Consider the following 26,201-nt stretch of genomic DNA (forward strand, 5'->3'; position numbering starts at 1 on the left):
CAGAAAACATGATTGATATTAGTTGTAGTGTAAAATACATTGTCAGTGCATATTCTTTTTTCTCCTTAATTTTTAAATTATTCTAAATGTTTTTAAATTATTATAAAACAACTTTCTCTCTACAAAAATTCTTTCTCCCTTCTCTCTATAACAATTGGCTTATCACGCTTCAATCCAAATTAGTCATCATGATGTATTAGTGGAGCATGGAGGAGCCAGAATTCGAATTTGAACTCAACACAACATTTGACGTATTAATTTCGACATTTTTACTAGATGAGTTAAAATTTATAAATATCAACACATTATTATTATTATTAGAGTTTAATTGTTGTGCACCGTTGGTGTAATTTTTTTTTACACATACATCCAATGACGTTTTGCCACATCATTTAATGAATGTGACACATTATGTGTTTTTAATGACCATTGTTTGTATATTATTAGACGCATGTGCAAAATATCTTTACACCGACGGTACATATAAATTAAATTGTTATTGATTGTCAGTATAAAATTAATTTAAACTCACTAAACCACACTTTCTTAATATAATGTGAAAAAATACTACATTCTTATTGATTGTCAGTATAAAATTAATTTACAATGACGGGTGCGTGCTTTTTAAACTCAATATTTATTAAGTTTTTGGTATATAGGAGTAATTATTATTGGTTCCATTGAAATAAACATGACAATTCTTCTTTCCACTTTTGGATTTCTAGGAATATGTTTAGGATCTATGAAACAAACACCCACTCAGAAATATGTCAAGAGAAAATGTCTGATGCAACAACTTCTTTTAACATTCTTGCTATTTTTTTTCTTTCTGAAATTCCATTTTCTATGTATTCTCATTCATTTCTCATAGTTTTTATTTTGTTTTGTTTCAGCTTTTGATTATACGGTTTGCATATCAGAGTCTTGGTGTAGTTTATGGAGATTTGGGAACTTCACCATTATACGTTTTCTATAACACATTTCCTCATGGAGTTGATGATCCGGAGAATGTGATTGGAGCTCTTTCTTTAATCATATACTCTCTTACTTTTGTGCCTCTGCTCAAATATGTTTTTATCGTATTAAGAGCAAATGACAATGGTCAAGGTATATATATAGATAAATATTTTTTTCATTCTTTATGTTTAATCTATGAAACACTAACACGTCGACACTGTATAATCATATGTACTGGTGTTGTATTGGTGTCTAACATTAGGATATGTCTAATTAGAAGAGTGATCGTGATTCATAGTGTTTAATGTGTGTTCAGGTAAACAAAATAATTAAGCATTTATTGAATAATTACTTGTTATATGTTGAGATATATCAAATGTGCATTAAAACTGGTGTGGAGAGTCTCTCACACTTGAGGGGATATATTGAGGTATATCAAGTGTGATTTAAAGTTCTCATTGAATGGAAGAGTTGATGTTGAACAATATATAAGTGAGATGACTCATAAACTCAATGCTTCAAGGTTTTGGGTGAAGGTGTGATAATAACTTGTATGGTTGCTTTTAGTCCAATGTCTTGATTCAACCCAGGGAGACTTCTCATCATGGCCCAAGAGGTATTAGAGCAGTGGGGGACAAGCCGATTTTGTATGGTGGAGTTTGGTTTAACCCAAAAATTCTAAGATGATATTAAAGAAACTCTCAAGTATCCATTCTCAAGTATCCATTTGGCCACCAGCTATCAGGATTTCGCTATTGTGTCACCCACCATTTATATCCACATATATTGGATTAGAGATGACCCGAATATATGTTTATAAGTGGGGGCAATCTTCACCTCACAAGTTAGTTTTATAGTGTTGAGTTAGATTCAACCCCTAAATTCTAAGAAGTTGTTTTCATAAGCTATCTTGATCTCAGATGGTTTAACAAAATAAGCTAAAAACAACTTAGGGTGATATCGTAACCTATTTTTATATATATTCTGAAACATCTATATAAGTCATTATGCCTTAAGAATACACTTTAGTAAACTCTTTGTAAATAAGTTATTCCATATGCTCCTAAGTTAAACACATATTTCTACCAATCCTAAGTTAAGCACATTACTATTTCCATTTATGGTCTATTTGGACACATCATGTATCTGTGTTGTAATGTTTTACTAAGCTTTCATCTATGGAGCAGGCGGAACGCTAGCTCTTTATTCCTTGCTCTGCCGACATGCAAATATAAAAATCATGCCGAACCAACATCATACTGATGAAGAGTTGACAACATATAGCCGGACGACCTCTCTTGAGAAATCATTTGCTGCAAAAACTCAAAGATGGTTAGAGGGACGATCATTTATTAAGAAAACCATTCTTGTTCTTGTCCTTGTTGGTACATGTATGGTGATTGGAGATGGTATTCTTACCCCAGCTATATCTGGTATGCCTTATGTTGTTACTATTTATTTGTTATGTTTCTTTAAATGCAAGCTTTCTTGTTACTTATCTAAATAAGACATTTATCGATTAATGTATATGCTTGTAAGCTTTTATGCACGATTAATAGATTAAGTTATTATAGTTATTTTATTTCATTTAATAGATTAAGCTTATGGCTCTAGACAAAAATGATTTTTCAACATTTGGTGCTTTTTAGTTATGTATATACTAAGATACTTCTCCACTCTATTCAATATATTCATTTATGCAATTTTCTGATGTAGTTTTATCAGCTGTTGGTGGCATCAAGGTAAATCGCTCTGAAGTGGATAATGGTATAACCTCGCAACTTTAACATTTCACTTCCCTTTTATGTCTACCATTATATATATAAGATAAGATTATATTCAAATTTAATTTTTCATTAGTCTTGAAAACTTTTTTCTCCATGTATTACAGATGTAGTTGTGATTGTTGCTGTTGTAATATTAGTAGGACTATTCAGCATGCAACGTTATGGTACAAATAAAGTTGGCATGCTATTTGCTCCCATTGTTCTGCTTTGGTTTCTCTTAATTGGAGGTATAGGTATATACAACATCTCAAAATTTGGTGGCAGTGTCCTAAAAGCCTTTTCACCTTTGTACATGTATCGATATTTAAGATACGGAGGCAAAGATAATTGGCTTTCCCTTGGTGGAGTTTTGCTTAGCATAACAGGTATGTTTAATTTTCTTAACTTGCTTATCGTGTTTCATAATTATAGATTACGATGAACAATAAATTTAAACTCAAAAACTTGTTGCAATGATTGCTTTCAGGGACAGAAGCTCTTTTTGCCGACTTGGCCAATTTTCCAGTTTCATCAGTACAAATTGCATTTACTCTTGTTGTGTTTCCTTGCCTTCTTTTAGCATATTCTGGACAAGCTGCTTATCTGGTGAATAACTTGAATCATTCACAAGATGTTTTTTATCGTTGTATTCCAGGTTTGTTTTTTCTGTCACACTATACATTGAAATTTCCATCTGTGAATGATTACACATGTGGTGTTTGGAATATCATAAACCTATTGGAAAAACTCTTGTATACAAATTGATCCTTGAAATTGTAAGCATAAGTCAAAATAGTCTTTGATTTTTTTGAATTGGTGAATACATTCCTGAAATTATTAGGTATAAGTCAAAACCGTCTCTCCGACTGTAATTTTTATCGTTAGGGACTATGATGTGACATCTTAATTAAATATATGTCCCCTCCATGTTGATCCCACATCAACGCCACCACATCGGATACTACTTTGCTTGTGAGATTTAGATATTTTAAAGATAATTTGCCAGTAAAATAATTTACTGATAAATGTAACCTTGCAATCACCTAAATTTCATTGGCCAATTGGTCCTTAGTAAAATGATATCTATTGAGATCAACGTGCAATGTGACATATCCAATTAATGTGTTACTCCATAATCTCTAATGAAGAGACTATTTTGAGCGATATTTTACAACTTTAGGAATGTATTTACCGATTCGAGAACATTAGAGTCTATTTTGACCAATGTTTCAATTTTTATGACCAATTTGCATATTCACTCGTTTTTTTAGAATCCGTGATTTTTTTTCTTCTGTTAGATGCTGATTATTATTAGGTATGCAGACGCAATATATTGGCCAGTATTTGTTATTGCGACATTGGCAGCAATAATTGCAAGTCAGGCCACAATAACAGCAACCTTTTCAATCATTAAACAAGCCCTTGCTCATGGATGTTTCCCAAGAGTCAAAGTTGTACATACATCGAAAACGGTTGCTGGCCAGATATATATTCCAGATATCAATTATATCCTTATGGTTCTTTGCATTGCTGTTACTGTTGGCTTTAAAAATGAAAGCCAGATTGGAAATGCTTATGGTAATTATTTCCCTCGTTGAATGTTGTGAGCATTTTTTTTCAAGCTTATGGTAATGCTTATGATAATTTTCACTGTCATTACAGGCACTGCAGTTGTGTTAGTAATGTTGTTTACAACACTATTGATGACTTTGGTGATGATATTAGTTTGGCACTGTCATTGGATTCTTGTTTTTTTATTCACCGGCTTATCATTGATTGTCGAATGTACATACTTCTCTATTGTACTCTTCAAAATCGATCAAGGTGGATGGGTTCCACTTGCAATTGCCGGAGTATTTCTTACTGTTATGTATGTTTGGCATTACGGTACAGTGAAGCGCTATGAGTTTGAATTGCATAGCAAAGTCTCAATGGCATGGATTCTTAATCTCGGTCCTAGTTTAGGACTAGTCCGTGTCCCTGGAATTGGTTTAGTCTATACTGAGCTCGCGACCGGAGTTCCCCACATATTTTCTCATTTCATTACAAACCTACCAGCCATTCATTCAGTTGTTGTTTTCGTCTGTGTGAAATATCTTCCTGTCTACACTGTCCCAGAAGGTGAACGGTTCCTTATCAGGCGTATCGGACCAAATAATTTCCATATTTTTCGGTGTGTGGCGCGATATGGATATAAAGACCTGCATAAGAAAGACGACGATTTTGAGAAGAAGCTCTTTGACAACCTTTTCATGTCTGTTAAACTCGAGTTGATGATGGAATGTTCCTCGGATTCGGAATACAGCCCATGTGAACCGCTAAGTGAACAGTCGAAACATTTCACAGTGAATAACAATGAAAACACAACTTCATCGAGTAATGCGGATTTCTCAATTTCATCGGTAGATTCGGCAATTCATTCAAGATCACCATCTTATGTGAATATTACTATTCAATCTTCTGATAATTGTACTGAGGTTGATGAACTTGAATTTTTAAACAAGTGTAGAGAAGCTGGTGTTGTTCACATACTTGGAAATACAGTTGTGAGGGCTAGTAGGGAATCAAGTTTCTACAAGAAAATAGCTATTGATTATATATATGCATTTCTTAGGAAAATATGCAGGGAAAATAGTATGTTCTTAAATATTCCTCATGAGAGTCTCTTAAATGTTGGTCAAGTTTTCTATGTATAACCCCTTTTCTTTACTTTGGATAAAGAACAATAAGATTATTAATCATTTTTTTACTGCAATTTTGTGTAGAGTTAATCTTCTTAAATGTTGTTTAGATTTCATGTGTACAACATCTGTTAAGATATTAACATTTGTGACAACTAAATATAGCATAAGAACATTACATTATGATAAACTGGTGTAAAGATTTTATCTGTACATTATATGTATTCAGAAGAATGATTTGGACATTCAATTATATATCTATTGAAACCAAAAATTCATAAATTTGCTTTAGAAATTATCAAACAATTGTAAACTATAAAAAAGTATCATTAGTGTCTTAATCTGAAATAAATTGCAATACCATCTCAATATTACCTTAAAATATTATAAATTTTTGTGGAAGATGTTCCTCATAAAACTTGAGAAATCAGAAGATACTGAATTTACAAAAGAACCTCAAGAAGTCACTAAGGTAAGGAATATACCTTATCTTTTGGCCATTAACATTTGGGGGTTTGGAAGGATGAAAACTTACATGCTAACCCATATTATAAGAAAAAAAAATTCAATTTCTCTCCACCGTCTCAAATTATGTCCCAAATTATAAGGAAAAAAGAAAACTCAATTTCTTTGTCACAAATTATAAAAAAAAAAAAAAAAAAAAACCAAAATTTCTCATGATAACTATGTTCAAAATTATTAACCATCATTGTACGAAAAAAAATTATTAACCATCACAAATCCAAATCTCATCTTAGCCTACTTCGAGAAGAGCTATCAAAGACTCTTGAAGCTTATATTATCAAAATATTCCTATGTGATGTTGAAAGCTCCACTATCATCTCTAATTATTGCTTAATCTACAGTTAGCTAGCACATCTCAACAATTACTTTTTTATCACTTCACCCTTTACAAATGGTTAGTCTCAACACTAATCTAAAAAAGAAAGAGAATAATTTCGAAATGACATGATCCAAAAATCATAAACATTAATCTCAAAAGTTATTCAAATCTGTACCTAAAAACACATTTATAAAAAAAAAAATAGTGTAATGGAAATGTGTTGATCAAAACATGTTATATGAATATATCAAAATGATAACTTTAATTTTGTCAAAAAAAAATGATAACTTTAATTGGTGATAAAAATCAGACACAGGATTAACATAAAATAATAGACAAAAATTTAATAATGCATCAACAAATAACTGAAAAAGGTTAAGGATAAATAAATCAGTAAATTAGAAAGTAGCCAGGTTAATTTTGAAGACAAAAAAACACAATCCATATTTAAGTCTAAAACAACTACTGAAATAATTCAGCAAAAGGCGCAGGTAATGAAACCATGGTTGTGAATTACAAGCTAACAGCAGAATGAAAGGAAAATTGCACATTATACTTGTTTTTAAAGCCTCCACCAAAAATATAGAAGAATAACAAAACAGAAAGTTCTAAAATAACCAAAAGCATATGAAATTTCTAGGTCATTCTTTGAGCAGCTTCCTTGGCAATGAGTCTTTCCTTGGCCTTGGTCTTGGCTTGAGATTTGGAACCCATAATACCACCACCCCACTTCTTCCTGTATTCATCATACTTGTCGTTGAAGTTGGCCTAAAAAATAGCAAGAAAAGATAGATCAGATTAAGTTAAGTTATTAATCTATTAGAGAATACACAAGCAAACAAAAATGAACAATCAAAAGTGAAAAGTTTGTACTACCTTAATGGCTTCTAGGATTCTGCTGAATTCCATTTTGTCTTCATTCTTGACAGTGGTCAGGCACAAAACAGCAGCAGTTTTCTTGTGAACAATCTGCAAAAATAGCAATCAACCGAATAAGTCACATTATAAATCCACAGGTGAAAATTCTATAGAGATATAGGGTAATACTTACAGTTCCCAAACGTGCTTTGCCCTTAACAATGCAGTAAGGAATTTCCATCTTCCTGCACAATGCTGGAAGCCAGACGACAAGCTCAATTGGGTCGACATCATGAGCAATCACAACAAGCTGTGCCTTGTTCTGAGATAGACAATGGTCATTGTTTAGTAAGAAATCACTAAACTAAGGTGTGAATATGAGACTATGCATAATTTTGCATAAACGTCATAAGTCACAATACCTGCTCAATAAGATATGTAACATGGTTGAGACCATATTTCACATTAATAGGCTTCTTTGTCTCAACGGTTTTGCCCTCAGTTTCGGCTTGAGCCTTTTTCAAAAGACGCTCTTTCTTCTCAGCTTTGTCCTCTGGCCTATACTTGAGGAGCATCTTGAAAAGGTTTGTGGCTGCAAAGTACATTAAATAAGATCAATAATCACATACTAGAAGCAATTACAATATTATTCATAACCAATGTACATTGAAAACAATGTCTCAAAATCATCAGTGACATAAACAATCATTTCATAAAGAATCTCAATAGTCATTTACAGTAAATATATAATACAACAATCACAAAACAAATGAATTTGAGCGAATCAGAATCAAAATAAAATGAAAAATTACGTAAACTAACATGCAACAAATCATACAACAACAAATTGTCTGATATCACATCATTTTCATAAATATTAATGAAGCATATTAGCCTATGTTTGGTACCACAGCAAATATGTCAAAGTCGGTGATTCAGAAGCTACAACGTGTAGCTTTTAGAAAATCACCGATTATGATACCAAACATAAGTAACAACAAAAGTGAAATTTGTTAAAAAAACAACAAAAGTGAAACTTCAATATATCAATTATTCACAAATTTTAACAACACCCATCAAAACACTTCATGTATACACCAAATAAAAACCAACATTTGTCAGTCTTCACCCATTAAACCTAATATCATATACCATTTCCAAGCATTAAACAAAATAAACAAGTTAAAACTAAACACAATCAAAATCAAAAGTCAGAACAAAAGTCAGATACAAGTAGCAACCAACAAATCATACAAAATCAAAGAGTCATACAACACACCCTTATCTTAAAACATCATATGAATCTGCATCATGCAATAAATCAACAACAACAACAACAATTGAAAACTGTTTATGTAACTTCTATATGAAACAAATCAACAACAAAAAAAAACCCAAATTTTATTGACCACACATAATTAATTAATAATTTTGTTAACATTTCACAAACACACAAAACTAAAACCAAATCTAAATTCATATTCATAATTCATAATGATTAATGGATTAAATATAGTTACCAAGGTTCTTATCAAGAGTCTTAGTGAACTGATTAAGTGCTGGTGGAACCTTCAACCTCTGCTTAAGGATTCTCTTCTTCCTCTGGATTTGAACATTCTTAGGCCATTTCACAAACCTTGTTAAATCTCTCTTTGGAGGTAAAGCACCACCGATCCCAAATTGCTTAGGTCTTTTCTCGAAAAGTGGGTTCACCACTTTCTCTGGCTGCTTCTTCTTAGCAGCTGCAACTGGTGCTTTTCCACCGCGCTTTGGTGCCTGTAATAATAAAACATAATCGCGTTTCAGAATAAGTTGAAAACTATTTAGATCGAATTGAAGAGAGAGAGAGGGAGAAGGGTTATACCATTGGTGCTGTTGTTGTTGTTGATGGAAGTGGCGGAAGGAAGGAGAAAGCTTTTATACGAAAGAGAAACCCTAATGCCTTGTATGTTGAACTTAAAGGGTTATGAAAATGCGGGCTTTTAAATTATGGGTCGGGTATGGGCCAGAAGAAGCGATTATGTAAATATGAACTTTTACTCTCATACCCCCCCCCCCCCCCCTCTTCATTTTTAGATTATGCTTTTTTTTTTGTTTTTTGTTTTACTAAAGATTAGATTATGCTATTTTTTTTTTTGTTTTTTTTTATACTAAAGATTAAGGTTTCAAAGATTGGGATGTTGCAAATATAAAGTTAATTTTTGGACCACCACGACAAGCAACAAGTGTATTAACCCAATCAGGTTTCCGATTAACAATAGTTTTACGAAATGGCCGAAGTTGACAAAGGTTCGGGTGTGGAGTTATTGAATGACCTGGTGTCTGAAATTGATGTGGAGAGAGTATTTCAAACGCCGTTGTTGGAGTCGATAATGAAAAATGTGTTATATTGGTGGCCATAATTGAAAGGCATGTTTGCAGTTAAATTTACTTATAAATAATTTAGTAGACGACTCCAACTTACGTATAAATGGTGATTGGTCTTTAGCCTAGACGTTGGAAGTGCCTTCGAGTTTGTTTACTTACAACAAACTTGACACCAAAAAAAGTACAATATTCTCAAAATTGTGTTAGATGTGAGAAGCCCCCTTTGGGAAGTCGAGATGCAATATCGATGCATGATTCTTGAATAATAAAGTGAGAATTATTATGTGCATTTAGGATCGCAACGGAAATTTCATCAAGATTAAAACCGTGTTTTTTTTAGTATGAGCTACGATAAGTCATTTTGAAGATCGACGCTATCTCATCTAATAGGTATTTGGGTTGTGCTTGTGCCCATATATATAACTTTATTCTTTATAGTATCTTGCCTGATGTGGTTGACGAGGAACAAAGTGCTTTCTTTAAAGGTCGGTTAATCACTGATAATTCTCTCATTGCTATGGAATGTTTCCACTGGTTGAATAAGAAAGTTAAGGGGAAAAGAGGGACTATGGCGTTGAAGATGGATATGGCGAAGGCATATGACAAAATGGAGTGGGCTTTCATCAGAGGTGTTCTCCAGAGCATGGGATTCCCAGAAAGGATTTTGCAGCTTATCATGTCATGTATCTCTACCGTGTCTTACCAAATTCTCATCAATGACCAACCTAACTCGAGTTTTTCTCCTAATCGGGGGATCCGCCAAGGTGACTTACTTTCTCCATCTTTTTTCTGTGTGTTAATGTCTTGTCTGGTTTGTTGCATAAAGAGGCTCAAAGCCAAGCCATTCACAGTATCCAAGTGGCTAGGAATGCTCCCAAAATCACACATCTCCTGTTTGCGGATGATAGTCTCCTCTTTGCAAGAGCCAACCAAAATGAATGAAGCCAATACTATTATCCAAGTTCTTAACAAGTATCAGTTAGCCTCAGGTCAGTTGGTTAGCTATGAAAAGTCTGAAGTGTCTTTTAGCTGAAATGTGTCTGATATAGAGAAAAACATTATCTGTAACAAGATTGAAGTAAAGCCTGTGACATCTCATTCTAGATACTTGGGGCTTCCGGTGATTTTTGGAAGATCCAAAAAAGAAGTGTTTGCTTTTGTTCAAGACAAGATTTGGAAGAAAGTCAAGGGTTGGAAAGAAAAATGTTTATCCAAGGCAGGGAAAGAAACTCTAATCAAGGTTGTTGCCCAAGCCATTCCTAATTACATTATGAGTTGCTATAAGATTCCCGAGGGAAGCTGTGCAAATATTGAATCCATGCTCTCTAAGTTCTGGTGGGGCTCCTCAGATCAGAAAAATAAAATTCACTAGTTGAGCTTGGATCGTTTAGGGAGAGCTAAAAACAAAGGTGGAGTCGGATTTAGAGGATCCAGTAATTTTAACAAAGCTCTTTTGGGCAAACAATGTTGTAGGCTGATGTCAAATGAAGATTCTCTTCTATCTCGAGTATTCAAGAGTAAGTACTTCCCTAGATCATGTTTTTTGAAATCCAAATGTGGCTACCAACCCAGCTATGCTTGGCGAAGTTTATTTAATGCGAAGTCTGTGATTGACCTTGGCCTGAGATGGACAATTGGAAATGGGCAGCAAGTGAAAATCTGGAAAGATTCGTGGCTTCCTGAGTTATTAAGTTTCAAAGTTTGGAGCCCTGTATGCAATCTAGACGAAGATGCTGTTGTTGCGGAATTAATTGATGTTGATTTAAAGAAATGGAAAAGAGAGCTCGTTATGAACAGTTTGAATGAGTTTGAGGCAAACCAAATCCTCAATATTTCTCTCTCTTAGAAGAGATAATCCGGAGCCTTCAACAGCGGGAAACACCATAATTAGGAAGTCGATTTGGAAAGTTCAACGTATCCTTCCAACTAGATGTAGGCTGGAACAAAAAGGAGTTGTTTTGAATCCTATTTGTCCTTTGTGTCATGATGGAGAAGAAACACAAGAACACCTTTTTATGCACTGTCAGGTAATTCAAAGGTTTTGATTTTTGTCACCTCTAGGATTGCATGTCCCAACAGATGTGAATTTTTTGCAATGGATTGTTAGTCTCACTTCATGGCAACTCAATTGTTAGTCTATCTCTGTGGACTATTTGGAAGATGAGAAATGACAGTGTCTTTAATAAAAAGTCCCCTAATTGTATGATTGCTGTCCAAAATATTTCTGTTATGGATGAAGAATTTAACTTAGCATGTAATCTAATAACTAATGTTGTCAGTGAGTTGATTATCAGTTATGATGTGGATAACAAATGAGAACCGCCTCCGGTGGATTTTGTTAAGATAAACATTGATGCCGGATGTTTTAAAAACAACTACACTTGTTGGGGTTTAATAGGTAAAAATCATCAAGGTGTTGTGCAGGTTGCAGCAACCAAAAGAAAAAGAATGTCTTGCTCCCCAATGTTGGCAGAAACTCGTGGCTTGAGGTGGTGTCTTCAATGGATCAAATACCATAATTTTCAAAATGTTGTGGTGGAAATGGATTCTGAGAATGTTGTTAACTATTTTTTAGGAAAAATTAACATTGTTGAAATTGATCTAGTTGTGGCTGATTGCTTAGATATTTTATTTAGCTTGTTAAATGTTAGTGCTTTGGCCGTTAAAAAATGTAAGAACAAGGCTACTCATAGCCTAATATGTGTAGCTATGAACTTAGGTTCTCATTTATGATTTGAGAATATCACTGTCTCATCTATTGTACTTTCTGAGCTTATTGTTTGCAATGAATGAGATATTTTCCGGTAAAAAAAAAAAAACTTTAATCTTGATGATTTTGTTATTTTTATTTTTAAAAAGAAAAGAAAAAAATAAACAAAAATACAGGAAAGTTTATTGTTGGAAAACACTAAAACGACAAGCATGAAGTCGTTTAATTAACTTAAGTTCCATTGATTTGACTAGACGTTCTAACAAATAGAGTCCCCACCACCCCTCTCGGTGTTTACTTTACTTCTGCTTTACTACGCCATCTCCGGCCGAACCAAAACTGAAACTCAAATCCACCGATCGCACCACACACCATGGACAGCAAAAACGTCGTCGTTTGCGACAACGGAACCGGAGTACTTCTCTCTCACCAATTTCTTCATTTCATTTCTAAATCAAACTCGCATTGCAATGGATCCATTTTCCAAAGAGATCTTGGAACATTAAAATCAAAATCTCATATTAGCATAAAACTTTAGTTATATATATATATATATATATATATATATATATCATGAATTTTGTTTTCGAATTTTATGTTTAACATTGTTTTATTTAATTAATTAGTTAATTTGTGTTTCTATGTTAATACAGTATGTTAAGTGCGGTTTTGCTGGTGAGAATTTTCCCACTTCCGTTTTTCCTTGTGTGGTTGGGAGGCCAATGCTCCGTTACGAAGAATCGCTTACCGAGCAAGAGTTAAAAGTATGTTTGTCATACCTTTAAAGGATTATTATATGTACTTTGTTTGATCTATGATATGAAATGTTGCTATTATTATTATGATTATTATCACATTAATATTTTAGTGATCCGCCGTGTTTAGTTGTTTGAGTTGCGCGTTGATTAGAGATATGACCGAAGTAGTAGTGCTTATAAACTAGTTTTGTGGGATGAGTTAGACCTTAAGCCCAAATTCTAAGATGACAAGAGAGCTTATTCGAGACCTGGGTCCTGTTCGGATAAACAACTTAATTAAGCACTTACGAGTTACAACATTGTTTATATATAAGCTATTTCTTCAACAAAAAGATAAATAAACCAATCCAAATAGTCTCACAAGTGTTTATGCTAGTAGACAAGTTCAAATAAGTCAATCCAGACATACCCATGTTATTGGGCCAAAATCTTTGTTATTCTTCCCCATTTGTCAACACATTAAATGTCGGTTTTGTGGGGTTTAGTTAATTCGCAAATTATAAGATGGTATTAGAGCTTATTTTAGATCTGTTAATGATTAAAGATTTTTCGACCTGCATTTGTTCATCCCCCAAATTGGTATTAGAGCGCTTATTTTAGATCTGTTAATCCACACTTTAGAATTCAGATGTCCATTTCTGAATGTAAGTGGGTGTGTGTTAGGACTTAAGCACGTGAGGAGAGCCAAACCCAAAAGACTAGTCCAATTGGTGGGAGAGCCTCATGGCTTAAGTACCACATTGAACACTTTGATATACTTGATGTGGGACTCCTAACAGTGTGTTGAGAGTCCCATATCAACTAGAACTGTGTTCTGAGTACTGTTTACAATGCTTGGGCAGTCTTCATCTTACAAGTCAGTTTTGTGGGGTTGAGTTAGGTCTTAAGCCTAGTTAATCATAAACTATAAATATTACATACACTTAAATTTCATGTTTTTAGGATGTTGCTTAGGTCTTTGTGAGATTTATTTATCTATTTATTTACTTTTAAAATCATGTTCTCCGTAGGATATTGTTGTTGGCGAAGGATGTGAAGACCTGCGGCATCAGCTTGATATATCTTATCCTGTGACCAATGGAATCGTTCAAAACTGGGATGACATGAATCATGTGTGGGATCATGCATTTTACAATGAATTAAAAGTAACCTTCTATTCCTTCTTTCACATTGTTCTTTCAACTATGACTGCTGATTTTGTAGCTAACTACGGTACACGATTTTCCTTGACAGATTAACCCTCAAGACTGTAAGATTCTACTCACAGATCCGCCTCTTAATCCCTCAAAGAATCGAGAAAAAATGGTTTGTGTGGACCAATTGTGTGCTTCCTTTTGCTGATTTCTTACATATTAATTGTTTTAAATATTATTGTTTATTTTATTTGACCTGGCAGGTTGAGACAATGTTCGAGAAGTACAATTTTGCTGGAGTGTTTATCCAAATCCAAGCTGTTCTAACATTATATGCTCAAGGTGCTTATAGAGATGAGTGAAGGTTGATGTTTTGTTTTTTTTTTTTTATCTAGAGTTTACACCCCATAATTGCTGTATCTCATCCTAATTAGAGTTTTGGAAATTACTAACTCATAATTATAATAACATATAGGTATTTATGAAAGAAAAAAAAATAGAGGTATTTATAAACCTTGGATTTTTTTTTTGGAAATTAAACCTTGGATATTTTATAATGTATAATTTTATTTTATACACCATATGTGTCGGCATCATATATCCTAATTTGCAAGGCTTTGAAATAGGGCTAACTTGCGCTACCTTTATTATTCGGTCTCTTGGAAAATTTTCTCTTCCTTTATCAATATGCATTCTTTGTGCCTTCATAATATTTCTTTGTTTGTCTCAGGTTTGCTTACTGGATTAGTTATAGACTCGGGTGACGGTGTCACTCATGTGGTAATAATTACTTAACATCTATGTTTCTTAATTATGTTTATCATGCGGATCACTAAGATGGTGCTACTGCTAGATTAAGATTCTATCTTTTATTTCGTATTGTATCATACGATGATACGATACATCCTTAATGGTTCCATGCAGTTTTGAGATAAGAAAATCTAATATTTGTGGTGAAGTAAATTTAAACCGATTCCCTGAAAGAAAATGACTACTCTCCTGTATTGCGTTTGCTTGAAGCAAAATTGAAATGGTGAAATGTTGTGTGATTCATCATTTCTATTTCTTGAAGCACGTTTTATGAATATGATATACTAATTGATCACCCATTCACCAATTATAATCTTGGCACACAAGCAATGTGTAGATACATGGTTTATGGAAGTTAACACGTTTAGTTTTATGACAAAAAAAATTATTTTAAGTATTCATTCTTAAAATGTTAGTAATGAAAGGTTTGATTTTGATCCAGGTTCCAGTTGTTGATGGCTATTCATTCCCTCATTTGACGAAACGGATGAATGTAGCTGGCCGACATATAACTTCCTATCTTGTTGATTTGCTTTCAAGGAGGGGGTGAGGGCTATTTTCTTCTCATTTCAGTCGTAATATCAGTATTATGAAAAGCTGAGCCTTTTTATGCTTCAATTCTAACTGGAACACATTTTTCTTTCCTCAAGATATGCAGTGAATAGGACTTCTGATTTTGAGACTGTCAGGGAAATCAAGGAGAAGCTATGCTATATAAGGTTGGTAACAAATCTCAAGCCAAAATTGGTTTTGTGTGCTCTACAATGTTTTCTAAATAACTCATCTATTTTAATGCAGCTATGACTACAAGAGGGAATATCAGTTGGGGCTTGAGACCACTATCCTTGTTAAGAACTATACTGTAAGTTGATATCCTGAAATCTGTATATGATTAGTTCTAGTCGAAATGATTTGTCTGAAGATAAAGGCAAAGACGACTCAAGTTCTGCTAATCTGTTAAAAATGTTCTTAGCAAGTTTCTTTTTCATATGCTTTTCAAACCAATTCACAGTTCTTGTGGCTTAATGCATGTGTGTAATATGTAGTAGGATTAGTATTATTCTAATTATTATTATTGTTATGGTGAATTATGGTTTTAGTCCCCTAACTTGCGGTAATTGTCGATTTTAGTGTCTAAACTTTCAAAAGTAGTTTTTCATCATCCAATTTCTGAAATATGCTACAACTGATGGTCCTCGATGATATATTTTTGTCCCTACATTATAAGTTTTTTTTTTCCTCATGTTCAGGCCTTGTAATATTTAATTTATGTTCAATTACTCGTTTTAAAATGAATATTACATGGACTAAAATAAGAAAAAAATTCTATTATAGAGACTAAAACAAAACAACTGGAACCAATTGTAGCACATTTCAAAACATCTGGGACAAAAAGATATGTTTAAAACTTTAGGGATTAACTGCAATTACCCCAAGTTGTTGGAGGACTAAAAACATAGGGTTCATGTATGTCAAAACAAAAGGTGTTTTTTTTTTCTTCATATACTGTGTATGTTGATATCACTTATTGATTTGCACTCTCTAAATCAGCTTCCAGATGGAAGGGTCATTAAAGTAGGCACTGAAAGGTTCCAGGCCCCTGAGGCTCTTTTCACTCCGGTACGTATTTGGTGCCCATTTAACTCATGTTTTCTCTAAATCAACTTTTCAAAACCCTATCAGAATGATTATCCTATTCCTATAGGAGGGTTTTTTAACATTTAGTATTTTTATGATGTGCCAGTGTAGTTTTAGCAAAATATATAGCGGGTATAATTTTATGGCTTATGATTTCTTTAGCGTTTTCCCCCTTCTTGCAGGAACTTATAGATGTTGAAGGTGATGGAATGGCTGACATGGTGTTTCGTTGCATTCAAGAAATGGACATCGACAACCGGATGATGGTATGATGCTCCATTTGGAATTATATTCTTTAATATCATAAGTTATTTGTTTTACTTATCTCCATTTAAGATTTAAAAGTATGTAATGGTATCTTATCTTAAAATTTAACTACGCGGGTGTGAAATAATATTAGAACTTAGCCACCATTTCTGAAACAACATCTATGAAAGCAATTAGATGCATCACCTCAGCAACTCCAATGTGATTTCGTTTCCCCCTTCTAGTTGTCTTTAAATAGCAGTCATCACGTTATTTAGTTATTCTTCTTTTCTACTTTTAACCTGCTATCATGATTCATATCTGTTGGATGCACTGTGTCCTCTCTTTCTTTTGCATGTGTCTGTGACCGAATAATTTTCAGATTCCCTTGTTTTTTCAATTAATATGGAGTTGAGATGTGATTAATACTGAGTTAATACACTTTAAAATTTCCCCATCTACCCTTGCTCATGAATAAATATGCCTTAAATTGAAGAACTTACACTTATGATTAAAACCACTTCTAGAGGATCTTGTATATAACTTGCACAGAGCATTCCTCTTTCCTCTTCTGTATTTTGAAAATGTCATGCAATTTATTCCATGTAATGTTCTGAGCTTTTGTCTTGCAGCTTTATCAACACATTGTCTTAAGTGGAGGGAGCACCATGTATCCTGGATTACCAAGCCGGTTGGTTATTTCTCCTTTACATAGCTCTAGTTGTCCTTAATCTTTGTCGTGCTGAGTTTCTTTATTATCACCAATATATGTGTTCTTTGAACATGTACTGAATGACTCTGATCTGAATCCATTAGTTTATTTTTCAGCTAAATCCATGGTTATGATATTTTAATTCTATATAGTAGCGAGTTAAATGGCATGCACTGTTAATGTAAAGTAGTTTTACACCGACATCCAATAAGAACTTACTTCACTAGTTTACCACTTTATTATACAATCAATTTCAATGTACATTTACAAGAGTGGGATGATGGGGCAATACAATGGACTCTCATTAGTGTCAATGTCAAACTGGTTTACACTGATATACATGTTCCGTCAAACTCATATAGTAATAGGTAATGCATCATATGTATTACCAATTAAACTCACCCATTGTCCAATACTCAAATGTTTAGGGTACGTCTCTGTATATTTTTCTTTAGCCAAAAGTGTCTTCTAGAACTCTATACTATAAGTTGGTTATTTGAAAACTAATAATGACAGTAGATTCCCTTTCATCTCAGTTAAATGAGAAGCTTTTCTATACAGTTATAAACTGGACATACAGCAAGCTTAGTTACATACCTAACCACACACCATTTTTGTTTTTAGGAATAAGCATATTACCATTTAAAGATGCCTAATTCTTGCTATAATGTTATGCATCGAGTAGTATACTTCTAGAGTCTAGATTGTTTCGTATAGCAAATTTTGATGTAAATAAATAATTTTGGAGGCCCCCTTTTTTCTGCTTTTATATTTTTTATCTGTTGGACATGATATCTGGTTCTCTTAAAAAGGTTTGGATTTTCTTTGTGTTTCCAAAATAAAGTTGGCAAATCTGTTTTCTTTCTGTCCCCCATTTTCAGATTGGAAAGAGAAATACTTGATCGTTATTTGGATGTTGTTTTGAAGGGCAACAAAGATGGTCTGAAGGTAAACTTCAAGTTTCTTTTCTTTTTGCTTCTGCATGTATATCCTGTGTGTATTATTTATGGTACTATTTTTCTTCCTGTATTTTGACATTCATCGAAAACAACTTATCAAGTGCTTATCTATTATGCACTTGCTGTATAAGTGTTTATGTCTAAGCTGTTTTTATAGTCAGAATGAGGGAAAATGTTGCTTAAATTTGTCATTCAATTTAACTTGTTCTCATTTTTCATGTTATGATGATCAGAAATTACGATTAAGAATTGAGGATCCACCACGTAGGAAACACATGGTGTACCTTGGAGGTGCTGTCCTTGCAGGAATAATGAAGGTTTGAGTTAAATATTGATCTTTGGCTTGTTGCATAATGCATATACACCTTTAGTAGCTGTGAATGTTATTGGATTTGACTAATCTCAAGTGCAAAATTAGAAACCGTTGTTTAGAAAGTTATTGATGAAAATTGGTTAAACGGTGTAAACATTTTTGACGATCATAAAAGACTAATTTGACACGAAAAAAAGATAACTGACCCGTTTGAAACTTTTAATTAAGTTAAACGACCCCAAGTGTAGTTTTTTCTTTACTATATGTTGGCATATTTTCATCCGATCAAGGTTTATAGCTCTTGCAATTTACTCTCTAAATTATCTTTTACTTCAAAGGATCCAAATAATTTGGGTCTTTCTTAATTTGAAAACAAGCATCATCCATGAAAGTTTGTCTCTGGTGGTTAAAACACAGGATGCACCAGAGTTTTGGATTAACAGAGAAGATTATCTAGAAGAAGGAATTGCTTGCCTGAGTAGGTGCGGCCAAGCTTGACTTATCGAGTTCCAGCTATCAAACTGAAAATAAGAGATTATTTTGTGAAGCAGAATCACATTAGAGGCTGAGTGATGAATACTCAAAGCTATTGAAATTTCAAAACTGCCTTCAACAGCTTTGCATTAAACGCTGTTCTCCTTGTATAGCTGAAGGCTAGTTGTCAAATCACAAGAAGTCTTGTTTCTTGATAGACACACAAAACACACAAAAGAATTCATGTAACTTGCTACAAAAATTGTTGTAATAGTGAATAAAATAGTTTCATACTCATGTTACTTTGTTGAGAGTTTGTACCAACACTAGTTCCAGTGTTACTGCTTGGTAAATATTAAATCACTCCAACTAATACCTTTAAAAAACATTAACGGTTTGGCGATTTATGCATTTTTTTCTTATAAAAAGAATTAGAGACTCTTTGCTATGTGGGACTCGCACCTTAGAGAAAAGAGACAAAATGCTTCTAGATGTTGTGCTCTATATGTTAGTTATTCCATTTTATTCATTTCTAGATGGGGTATACATTCGATTTTTTTGCGATCACAAATTCTTGCATTCACGCAGTCAACCTCACCGGTAATTGGTGGATCAAGACATTACAGTGCAAATTTCAAACAAATTTTGATTTCTTATAAAAATTTCAAAATCGAGTTTAAAAGTTGTATCGTTCGATCTCGATTCAACAATCAATATGACTAACTATGATTTTCGTACAACTAACTAAATATAGAGAATCCAATTTCATGAGCGTACATAAGAAGTTGTGCTTTCTATTAGGTAAAAATAATCCCCAATCTATGGTAGATGCTCGTACAAAATTTGTACATGAAAAGCAAGTTGACAAGGGGTGTGCCAAGTATGTAAAGAAAATGGGTTGTCTCTAAAACCCCAAATCTCATAAACTCAATTAAAGATCTTATTTATGGAACCAAAATTAACAAGAACTATATAATCAATTTAATAAATTTTTATTGGTTTATATTAATAGTTCTCAAAATTTTCTAAATACTACCAATCAAGATAAAACATTCACTAAACAATTTAGATGAATTCGTTACTCAATGATGCAACTTTTCCTAACACTGCCAAAAGCAAAAATGATGATGTAAGAGGAAAGAACGGTTCACATTTGTTTCATCATCTAGGAAGCAACAACTATTTATTTTACTTTTCCTTTTGTTTCAAATGAAGTAAAATATTAGGTTATCAAATGAGATGGTCACCAACCTCACCAAATAAGGCCATTGAAACATTTCTGACTTGGTCCTTTTGGCTTAGGTCTCTTTACTAGTGGCCTAACCTCACCCATATACATAAACATAATCCAAGAGTTCACAAAGAGAAAGCAAACTAAAAAAATTAAAATAAAATTAATTGAGATTCAATTTTTTTTGACAAAGGTGTCCAATATCATATTGAATCGGCGAGAGTTTGGATCATGAGTCAATTGGTTTGATTAATAAATAAATAAATAAATAGAAAAATATTAACAAGATGTCCGTAAGACCTACTTCAATTGATAAATGCTATAATATTATTAGGTTGTATGCCTTTAGTCAAGTTCGAACCCAAAATCTTAGAATTATGTGTGTGAGTTTCTGATGATAATTGTCACTTCATCTGTAAAAAAAAGTGGGATTATCGGGATTCAAACCTCAACCCCAACATATATAATGCAATGTCCCTGCCTACCGACCTAAACTCACGAGACATTATTTTGCTAAACTATTACCTGTAATTCGAGAATACCTTTTTCCAAAAATTTCATGTTTTGTAGCTTGTACCGTTGTCCAAAAACAACTAACTCTCACCTCTTCACATTAAATTATTTTCAATCATAATCTTATATTTAAACACCTAAGATACCATTCCATATCATACAATATATAACAACTACTCAAAGAGACATAGTCACATTTCTCATATCATATTTGTGTGAAGCAATTCAGGTATGATAACAAACACAAACACATACATTCCTTAAACACATACATTTCATGTGACATTTCCAACATTTATCCTTAATCTCTAAACATTTTTCTTTTGTTATTTTTTTTTTTTTGTGATACAGGTGAATTAATCAACAACATTTTGAGATGGAAAATTCTAATGAAAATGGTTTCCACAAAAAAATTAATGTAAAGCTAACAAATGAACCAACACTTGTTCAACCATCTGAAGAAACAAAGAAAGGAATGTATTTCTTATCAAACCTTGATCAAAATATTGCTGTAATTGTAAGAACTGTTTATTGTTTCAAAAATGAAGAGAAAGGAAATGAGAATGCTAATGAAGTGATTAAGAATGCATTAAGGGATGTTCTTGTTCATTATTATCCTCTTGCTGGGAGATTAAGTATAAGCTCAGAAGGTAAACTTATTGTAGATTGTACTGGAGAAGGTGCTCTTTTTGTTGAAGCTGAAGCTAATTGTTTAATGGAAGAAATTGGTGATATTACAAAACCTGATCCAAGGACTCTTGGTATGTTGGTTTATGATATTCCTGATGCTAAACATATTCTTCAGATGCCTCCTTTGGTTGCTCAGGTATGTTTTGTGACTACTTATTTTTTAGGCTAAATTACACTTTTAACCTGATCCCAACTTTCACAAACTTACGACTTTAACCCATAACTTTCATAATAGTACTTTTGATCACTAACTTCAAAGACCGACCCCCACTGATTTTGACCAAGTCTAAGTTCAAAAGTATAGATACTAGATATTTTTTTTGGTTCCTACAAAACGGGAATCCTAATAGTGTGGAGTTTAGTTAGGAGTTAAGTAAAATTTGGTTAAGTTAACCCAGAAGGGGGTCTTAGTCACGTTGTCATTTCTATGTAGGAATTCTTAGAATTTGGGTTGAGCCGGTTTAACTTTTATAAAATTGACTTGTAAAGTGAGGACTGACTCCATTTGTAAACTCATGTTTAAACCTTATCTCATCTAGCTCTTAATGGTAATCTAACAAGTCATAGTTAAAGTTTAAGTTATGGTCGTGGTCACAAATACAGAATCAGATTTGTCGCAGTTACAAAACAGGATGCTGTAATAGATCTGGGCCGTCCGATTTCTAATCGATGACTGAGATCATTTTACAGTATAAAACTGATATTTAAATCTGGCCGTCCAATCACAAATCAATAGTTAGGATTAATTACAGTATAAAACTGCGTGCTTAGTATACACCAATGAATCTGCATCCCACAAATACAGTGGTAACATGTTTTTATTGAAGCTCAAAAATACAACTTTTGTCAAAATCGCGGTGACACGCCATAATTATGTCAAACTTACCGTCAATCCAAACATGCACTCAATATAGTATTGTAATATTGAAGTGCAAATTCTATATTTCAGGTAACCAAGTTTAAATGTGGAGGTTTTTCTCTTGGACTATGCATGAATCACTGTATGTTTGATGGCATTGGAGCTATGGAGTTTGTGAACTCATGGGGAGAACTAGCAAGAGGCCAACCACTCTCAATCCCTCCAATTCTTGACAGAACCATTCTAAAGGCGCGCAATCCGCCAATGATAGAGCATTTGCACCAAGAATTTGCTGACATTGAAGACAAATCAAATACAAGTAGCTTATATGAAGATGAAATGGTGTACAGATCATTCTGTTTTGATCTTGAGAAACTAAAAGAATTGAAGAAAAAAGCTATGGAAGATGAAAATGGTGTTCTTGAATCTTGCACAACATTTGAAGTTCTTTCAGCATTTGTTTGGATAGCTAGAACAAAAGCACTTAAATTGTTGCCAGAACAAGAAACAAAGCTTCTTTTTGCTGTTGATGGAAGGGCTAAATTTGAACCAAAACTTCCAAAAGGGTATTTTGGGAATGGAATTGTACTAACAAAATCGGTTTGTAAAGCAGGTGAAATCACGAACAAGCCCTTTTCGTATACCGTGAAGGCTATTCAAGAAGCAATTAAGAGTGTCACTGATAGTTACATGAGATCAGCTATTGATTATTTTGAGGTAACAAGAGCTAGGCCTTCTTTGGCTTGTACACTTTTGATCACAACTTGGTCGCGGCTTCCGTTTCATACCACTGATTTCGGTTGGGGAGAACCTGTTCTGTCCGGACCAGTTTCGTTGCCTGAGAAGGAAGTGATATTGTTCCTTTCACATGGTCAAGAGAGGAGAAGCATTAATGTGCTTCTTGGTTTGCCTGCTCCTGTCATGAAGATCTTTCAAGATTTGATGATGCAGATATAGGGTCTTATTATTATATTTAATGTGATATGAATGATTATGTTATTTTTTACTATATGGTTCTATCATTTCATGAAAAGAAAAGTGAGTATTTATTATGTTTATGAATTTATTGGTACTAGTCAATAACTAAGGCCTTCTTTGTATTGTTGATTAATGATGAAGTTAGTTTATTTCAAATTCATGCATTCTATATATTTTTTTTGTTTTAACTCTCAGAGGAAATTATCTCCAGTAATTTATATAGTTCGGCACAAATGATAAGGATGACCTAACTAAAAATTGTTATAGATAGTGGTCGAACTATGATATTTCCAATTTCCAAAGTGGCACAAATGATAAGGACTGACCTATTTCCAAAGTGAGGGACCTACATTAATTTCAACAAATTAGACGGTAAGTGTTAAAAAAAGAGTGTTTCTATCGCTTCTCTTTAAATTTTTAGCCGGTTACAAATTGAACCTAACTCCACCTCAAAACTATGTTCAAAGAGGAGGATTGTCCAATCCTATATAAACTCTCACACCGGATTCATGACTTTCGATGTGGGACTTCAAGTTGAGCTCATTAAGCCCAACTTGCACATGAAAATCGACAACATTAACAGACCGCAAAGGGTGTTAACCTAGAGGGGAATGTTTATCACATTGAAAATTATATAGGGGAGGTTTGTATCTGGTTAAAAAATAGAGAGTATGAGTGACATTTTAACAAACCTCAAGGCCTCAAGGAAGGTCAATGCAATTTATATCATATATGTTGGTAAACCGCTTAGGTGGATATTTTAATAGGTTCACAAATAATATTTATTAATTTTTAAACTTGTCACGATTATTCACCTCAGTAGTACATCGATACATATTCAAATAAGATGTATACGCATATTTTAAAAACGAATGCAATAATAATGTTAAAAAGTAAATATGGTCCCCTATTAATAGAGATTTTGATTTTTTTTTTTTACTAAAGAAATTTTGAATTCTTTTGATCTGGACAAAATAATATAATTTCACCATTCAATTATTTTCTTTTTTTTTTTTATAAATATTATCAGTAAAAGTATTCTTATTCTAAGCATTTTCTTTTTAAATAAAAATACTTATATATAATTTTAAGTTCGTTGAATAACTGATATATTTAAAAAGTGATTTTTTTTAGGTGAAAAGAAAGTAATTACTTCTAGAAAATTATTTTTAAAGAAAGTAATTACTTTTTTGGTTCAAAAAAAAAAAAAGAGAAAGTAATTACTAATTACTTCTAGAAAGTAATAACTATTTGTTTTTTTAAAGAAAATTATTTTGCTAAAACAACACTTTTTTTTTGCTAAGGAAGGGAGCAATTGAAATCTATTAGTCACATTTTTTTTTTTGACGCATTAGTCACATTTATATTGTGATTGAAATCTCTACATACTAATTACTTCTAGAAACCTATTAGTCACATTTTTTTATCATCATCACTCGAGTTTTTAGGAGAAAAACTCTAATAATTTGAATTTCAAAGTTTAATCAGAACTTAAATAAAATTTGTCTAATAAATTGTTCTGAGTCAAAATTCAAATTCATATACATTGAACTCCAATCACTAGACTAATCGATTAGTGACAATAATAATATAGTAAGAACAACCAATATACTCAATAGCAAAATCGTCATCTCTTCATTATCATAAACAAAAAGTCGTCACCGAAACACTTCTTAGCATGGCTCAATAAAAATTCATAAAACAAAAAAAAAAATCTCATCATCATATTCAGTGCTCACAAAATCACTGGAATATGTAAACTACATCAAAATTTTGTTGTTATTATTATAACAATAACAATTACAAGTTAATGATTCAATGTTTGATCATTGGTTAAGCTTGATGAAGATATTGTTGAACTTGATTGAGCTCCACAAGTGCAATTAGGCAAAGAAGAAGAATTGATAATTGGTTTAGCTAGGAAAGTAGGTTTATCTTCTCCCGCCATAATCACAAGTATTTCTGGCTCGGAATTAATCTCTACAATTACGTGCTTCATTTCTTCATCTAAATTTGATGATTGAGAAGAACCACGTTTTCTAAAGGAACATACAAGGAGTACCAATGCCATTGAAACTAAAATTATCATTAGAGCTAAACTTAAAAATAAGTAAGGAAATGGAGATTTACTTATCTTAATCTCATTGGTTGTTGTTGTTGATGATGATGAATCACTGTTAATTGGCCTCATCTCTCGCTTTCTCTCTCTCACTCTATGGATGGAAGTGAAAACATGTGATGCGGCGGCTCAAGATTGTTTTGGATTTTATAGTGAAAATGTTATTCTTTAATTGACAAAAGTACCCTTTGGGTGTAGAGGAAGATATTCCTTTTTTGCTTAGCTAAATGGTTCATAGTGTACATGCATCAACACTATGAACCGGTCACAGTGTTCATTAAGTAAATCTGGAACATTAAGTAAATTTTGATAAAAAATTATTTTAGTCACAATTTTAGTTTGAATTTTTTTTAAATGATTTGTATTTAGCTCAAATTCATTAAACATTTTAATCCGATTATTTAGTAATTTATATGTGAATGTGGTATATTGGTCAAACTGTTTATTCAAACATTATATTAGTAAATTTTAACAGTTTGGTCTATTACTAAAAAGATAAAAATATGCTTGACCCAAAATAAAATTGAACAAATTATAAGCATTGAATATATATACATATTATAGAAACGTTAAATAATTTTTTTT

The 26,201-nt window shown here is 32.8% G+C and overlaps 6 protein-coding genes across 6 annotated transcripts; 4 read left to right on the plus strand and 2 right to left on the minus strand.

Annotated features, from left to right (window-relative positions):
- Positions 1-767: 767 nt before the first annotated feature.
- On the plus strand, positions 768-5,419 carry LOC123892084 (potassium transporter 11-like). Its single transcript, XM_045941930.1, has 8 exons — positions 768-782; positions 894-1,107; positions 2,145-2,390; positions 2,674-2,724; positions 2,849-3,109; positions 3,211-3,378; positions 4,047-4,301; positions 4,386-5,419. The coding sequence occupies exons 1-8, from the start codon at positions 768-770 to the stop codon at positions 5,417-5,419; spliced, it is 2,244 nt and encodes a 747-aa protein (XP_045797886.1).
- Positions 5,420-6,666: 1,247 nt separating this feature from the next.
- Positions 6,667-9,110, minus strand: LOC123891436 (60S ribosomal protein L7a-2). The gene is made up of 6 exons (XM_045941311.1): positions 8,971-9,110; positions 8,627-8,882; positions 7,529-7,698; positions 7,300-7,428; positions 7,125-7,217; positions 6,667-7,016 (listed from the first exon to the last, which is right to left on the minus strand). The coding sequence occupies exons 1-6, from the start codon at positions 8,971-8,973 to the stop codon at positions 6,885-6,887; spliced, it is 783 nt and encodes a 260-aa protein (XP_045797267.1). The 5' UTR covers positions 8,974-9,110; the 3' UTR covers positions 6,667-6,884.
- A 266-nt stretch (positions 9,111-9,376) lies between these two features.
- LOC123892085 lies at positions 9,377-11,319 on the plus strand. Its single transcript, XM_045941931.1, has 4 exons — positions 9,377-9,489; positions 9,912-10,462; positions 10,523-10,808; positions 10,947-11,319. The coding sequence occupies exons 1-4, from the start codon at positions 9,377-9,379 to the stop codon at positions 11,317-11,319; spliced, it is 1,323 nt and encodes a 440-aa protein (XP_045797887.1).
- A 1,117-nt stretch (positions 11,320-12,436) lies between these two features.
- LOC123891437 (actin-related protein 2) lies at positions 12,437-19,614 on the plus strand. Its single transcript, XM_045941312.1, has 15 exons — positions 12,437-12,598; positions 12,837-12,947; positions 13,952-14,086; positions 14,175-14,246; positions 14,338-14,416; positions 14,805-14,854; positions 15,327-15,430; positions 15,535-15,603; positions 15,683-15,746; positions 16,436-16,504; positions 16,705-16,788; positions 17,401-17,459; positions 18,362-18,428; positions 18,673-18,756; positions 19,170-19,614. Exons 1-15 carry the CDS (start codon positions 12,557-12,559, stop codon positions 19,248-19,250), a joined length of 1,170 nt encoding a protein of 389 aa, XP_045797268.1. The 5' UTR covers positions 12,437-12,556; the 3' UTR covers positions 19,251-19,614.
- A 1,366-nt stretch (positions 19,615-20,980) lies between these two features.
- Positions 20,981-23,655, plus strand: LOC123891438 (omega-hydroxypalmitate O-feruloyl transferase). Its single transcript, XM_045941314.1, has 3 exons — positions 20,981-21,199; positions 21,322-21,796; positions 22,610-23,655. Exons 2-3 carry the CDS (start codon positions 21,347-21,349, stop codon positions 23,474-23,476), a joined length of 1,317 nt encoding a protein of 438 aa, XP_045797270.1. The 5' UTR covers positions 20,981-21,199; positions 21,322-21,346; the 3' UTR covers positions 23,477-23,655.
- A 1,649-nt stretch (positions 23,656-25,304) lies between these two features.
- LOC123891439 (protein GLUTAMINE DUMPER 6-like) lies at positions 25,305-25,701 on the minus strand. Its single transcript, XM_045941315.1, has one exon. It carries the CDS (start codon positions 25,686-25,688, stop codon positions 25,305-25,307), a length of 384 nt encoding a protein of 127 aa, XP_045797271.1. The 5' UTR covers positions 25,689-25,701.
- Between the last annotated feature and the right edge of the window lie 500 nt (positions 25,702-26,201).

This window comes from Trifolium pratense, linkage group LG6 (genome assembly GCF_020283565.1).
Source record: "Trifolium pratense cultivar HEN17-A07 linkage group LG6, ARS_RC_1.1, whole genome shotgun sequence".
In the NCBI taxonomy this organism is placed as follows: domain Eukaryota; kingdom Viridiplantae; phylum Streptophyta; class Magnoliopsida; order Fabales; family Fabaceae; genus Trifolium; species Trifolium pratense.

Coding starts and splice junctions, on each gene's coding strand:
- LOC123891437 (XM_045941312.1), top strand. CDS start 12,557: ATGGACAGCAAAAACGTCGTCGTTTGCGACAACGGAACCGGA. Junction 15,604..15,682: donor GAGAAGCTATGCTATATAAG/GTTGGTAACAAA, acceptor ATTTTAATGCAG/CTATGACTACAAGAGGGAAT. Junction 18,429..18,672: donor GCAACAAAGATGGTCTGAAG/GTAAACTTCAAG, acceptor TATGATGATCAG/AAATTACGATTAAGAATTGA.
- LOC123892084 (XM_045941930.1), top strand. Junction 2,391..2,673: donor TCTTACCCCAGCTATATCTG/GTATGCCTTATG, acceptor TTTCTGATGTAG/TTTTATCAGCTGTTGGTGGC. Junction 2,725..2,848: donor TCGCTCTGAAGTGGATAATG/GTATAACCTCGC, acceptor CATGTATTACAG/ATGTAGTTGTGATTGTTGCT.
- LOC123891438 (XM_045941314.1), top strand. CDS start 21,347: ATGGAAAATTCTAATGAAAATGGTTTCCACAAAAAAATTAATGTAAAG. Junction 21,797..22,609: donor TGCCTCCTTTGGTTGCTCAG/GTATGTTTTGTG, acceptor TCTATATTTCAG/GTAACCAAGTTTAAATGTGG.
- LOC123892085 (XM_045941931.1), top strand. CDS start 9,377: ATGGCCGAAGTTGACAAAGGTTCGGGTGTGGAGTTATTGAATGACCTG. Junction 10,463..10,522: donor CAAGTATCAGTTAGCCTCAG/GTCAGTTGGTTA, acceptor TGTCTGATATAG/AGAAAAACATTATCTGTAAC. Junction 10,809..10,946: donor TCCATGCTCTCTAAGTTCTG/GTGGGGCTCCTC, acceptor ACAATGTTGTAG/GCTGATGTCAAATGAAGATT.
- LOC123891439 (XM_045941315.1), bottom strand. CDS start 25,688: ATGAGGCCAATTAACAGTGATTCATCATCATCAACAACAACAACCAAT.
- LOC123891436 (XM_045941311.1), bottom strand. Junction 7,218..7,299: donor GCAAAGCACGTTTGGGAACT/GTAAGTATTACC, acceptor CTATTTTTGCAG/ATTGTTCACAAGAAAACTGC. Junction 7,017..7,124: donor GAATCCTAGAAGCCATTAAG/GTAGTACAAACT, acceptor GCTATTTTTTAG/GCCAACTTCAACGACAAGTA.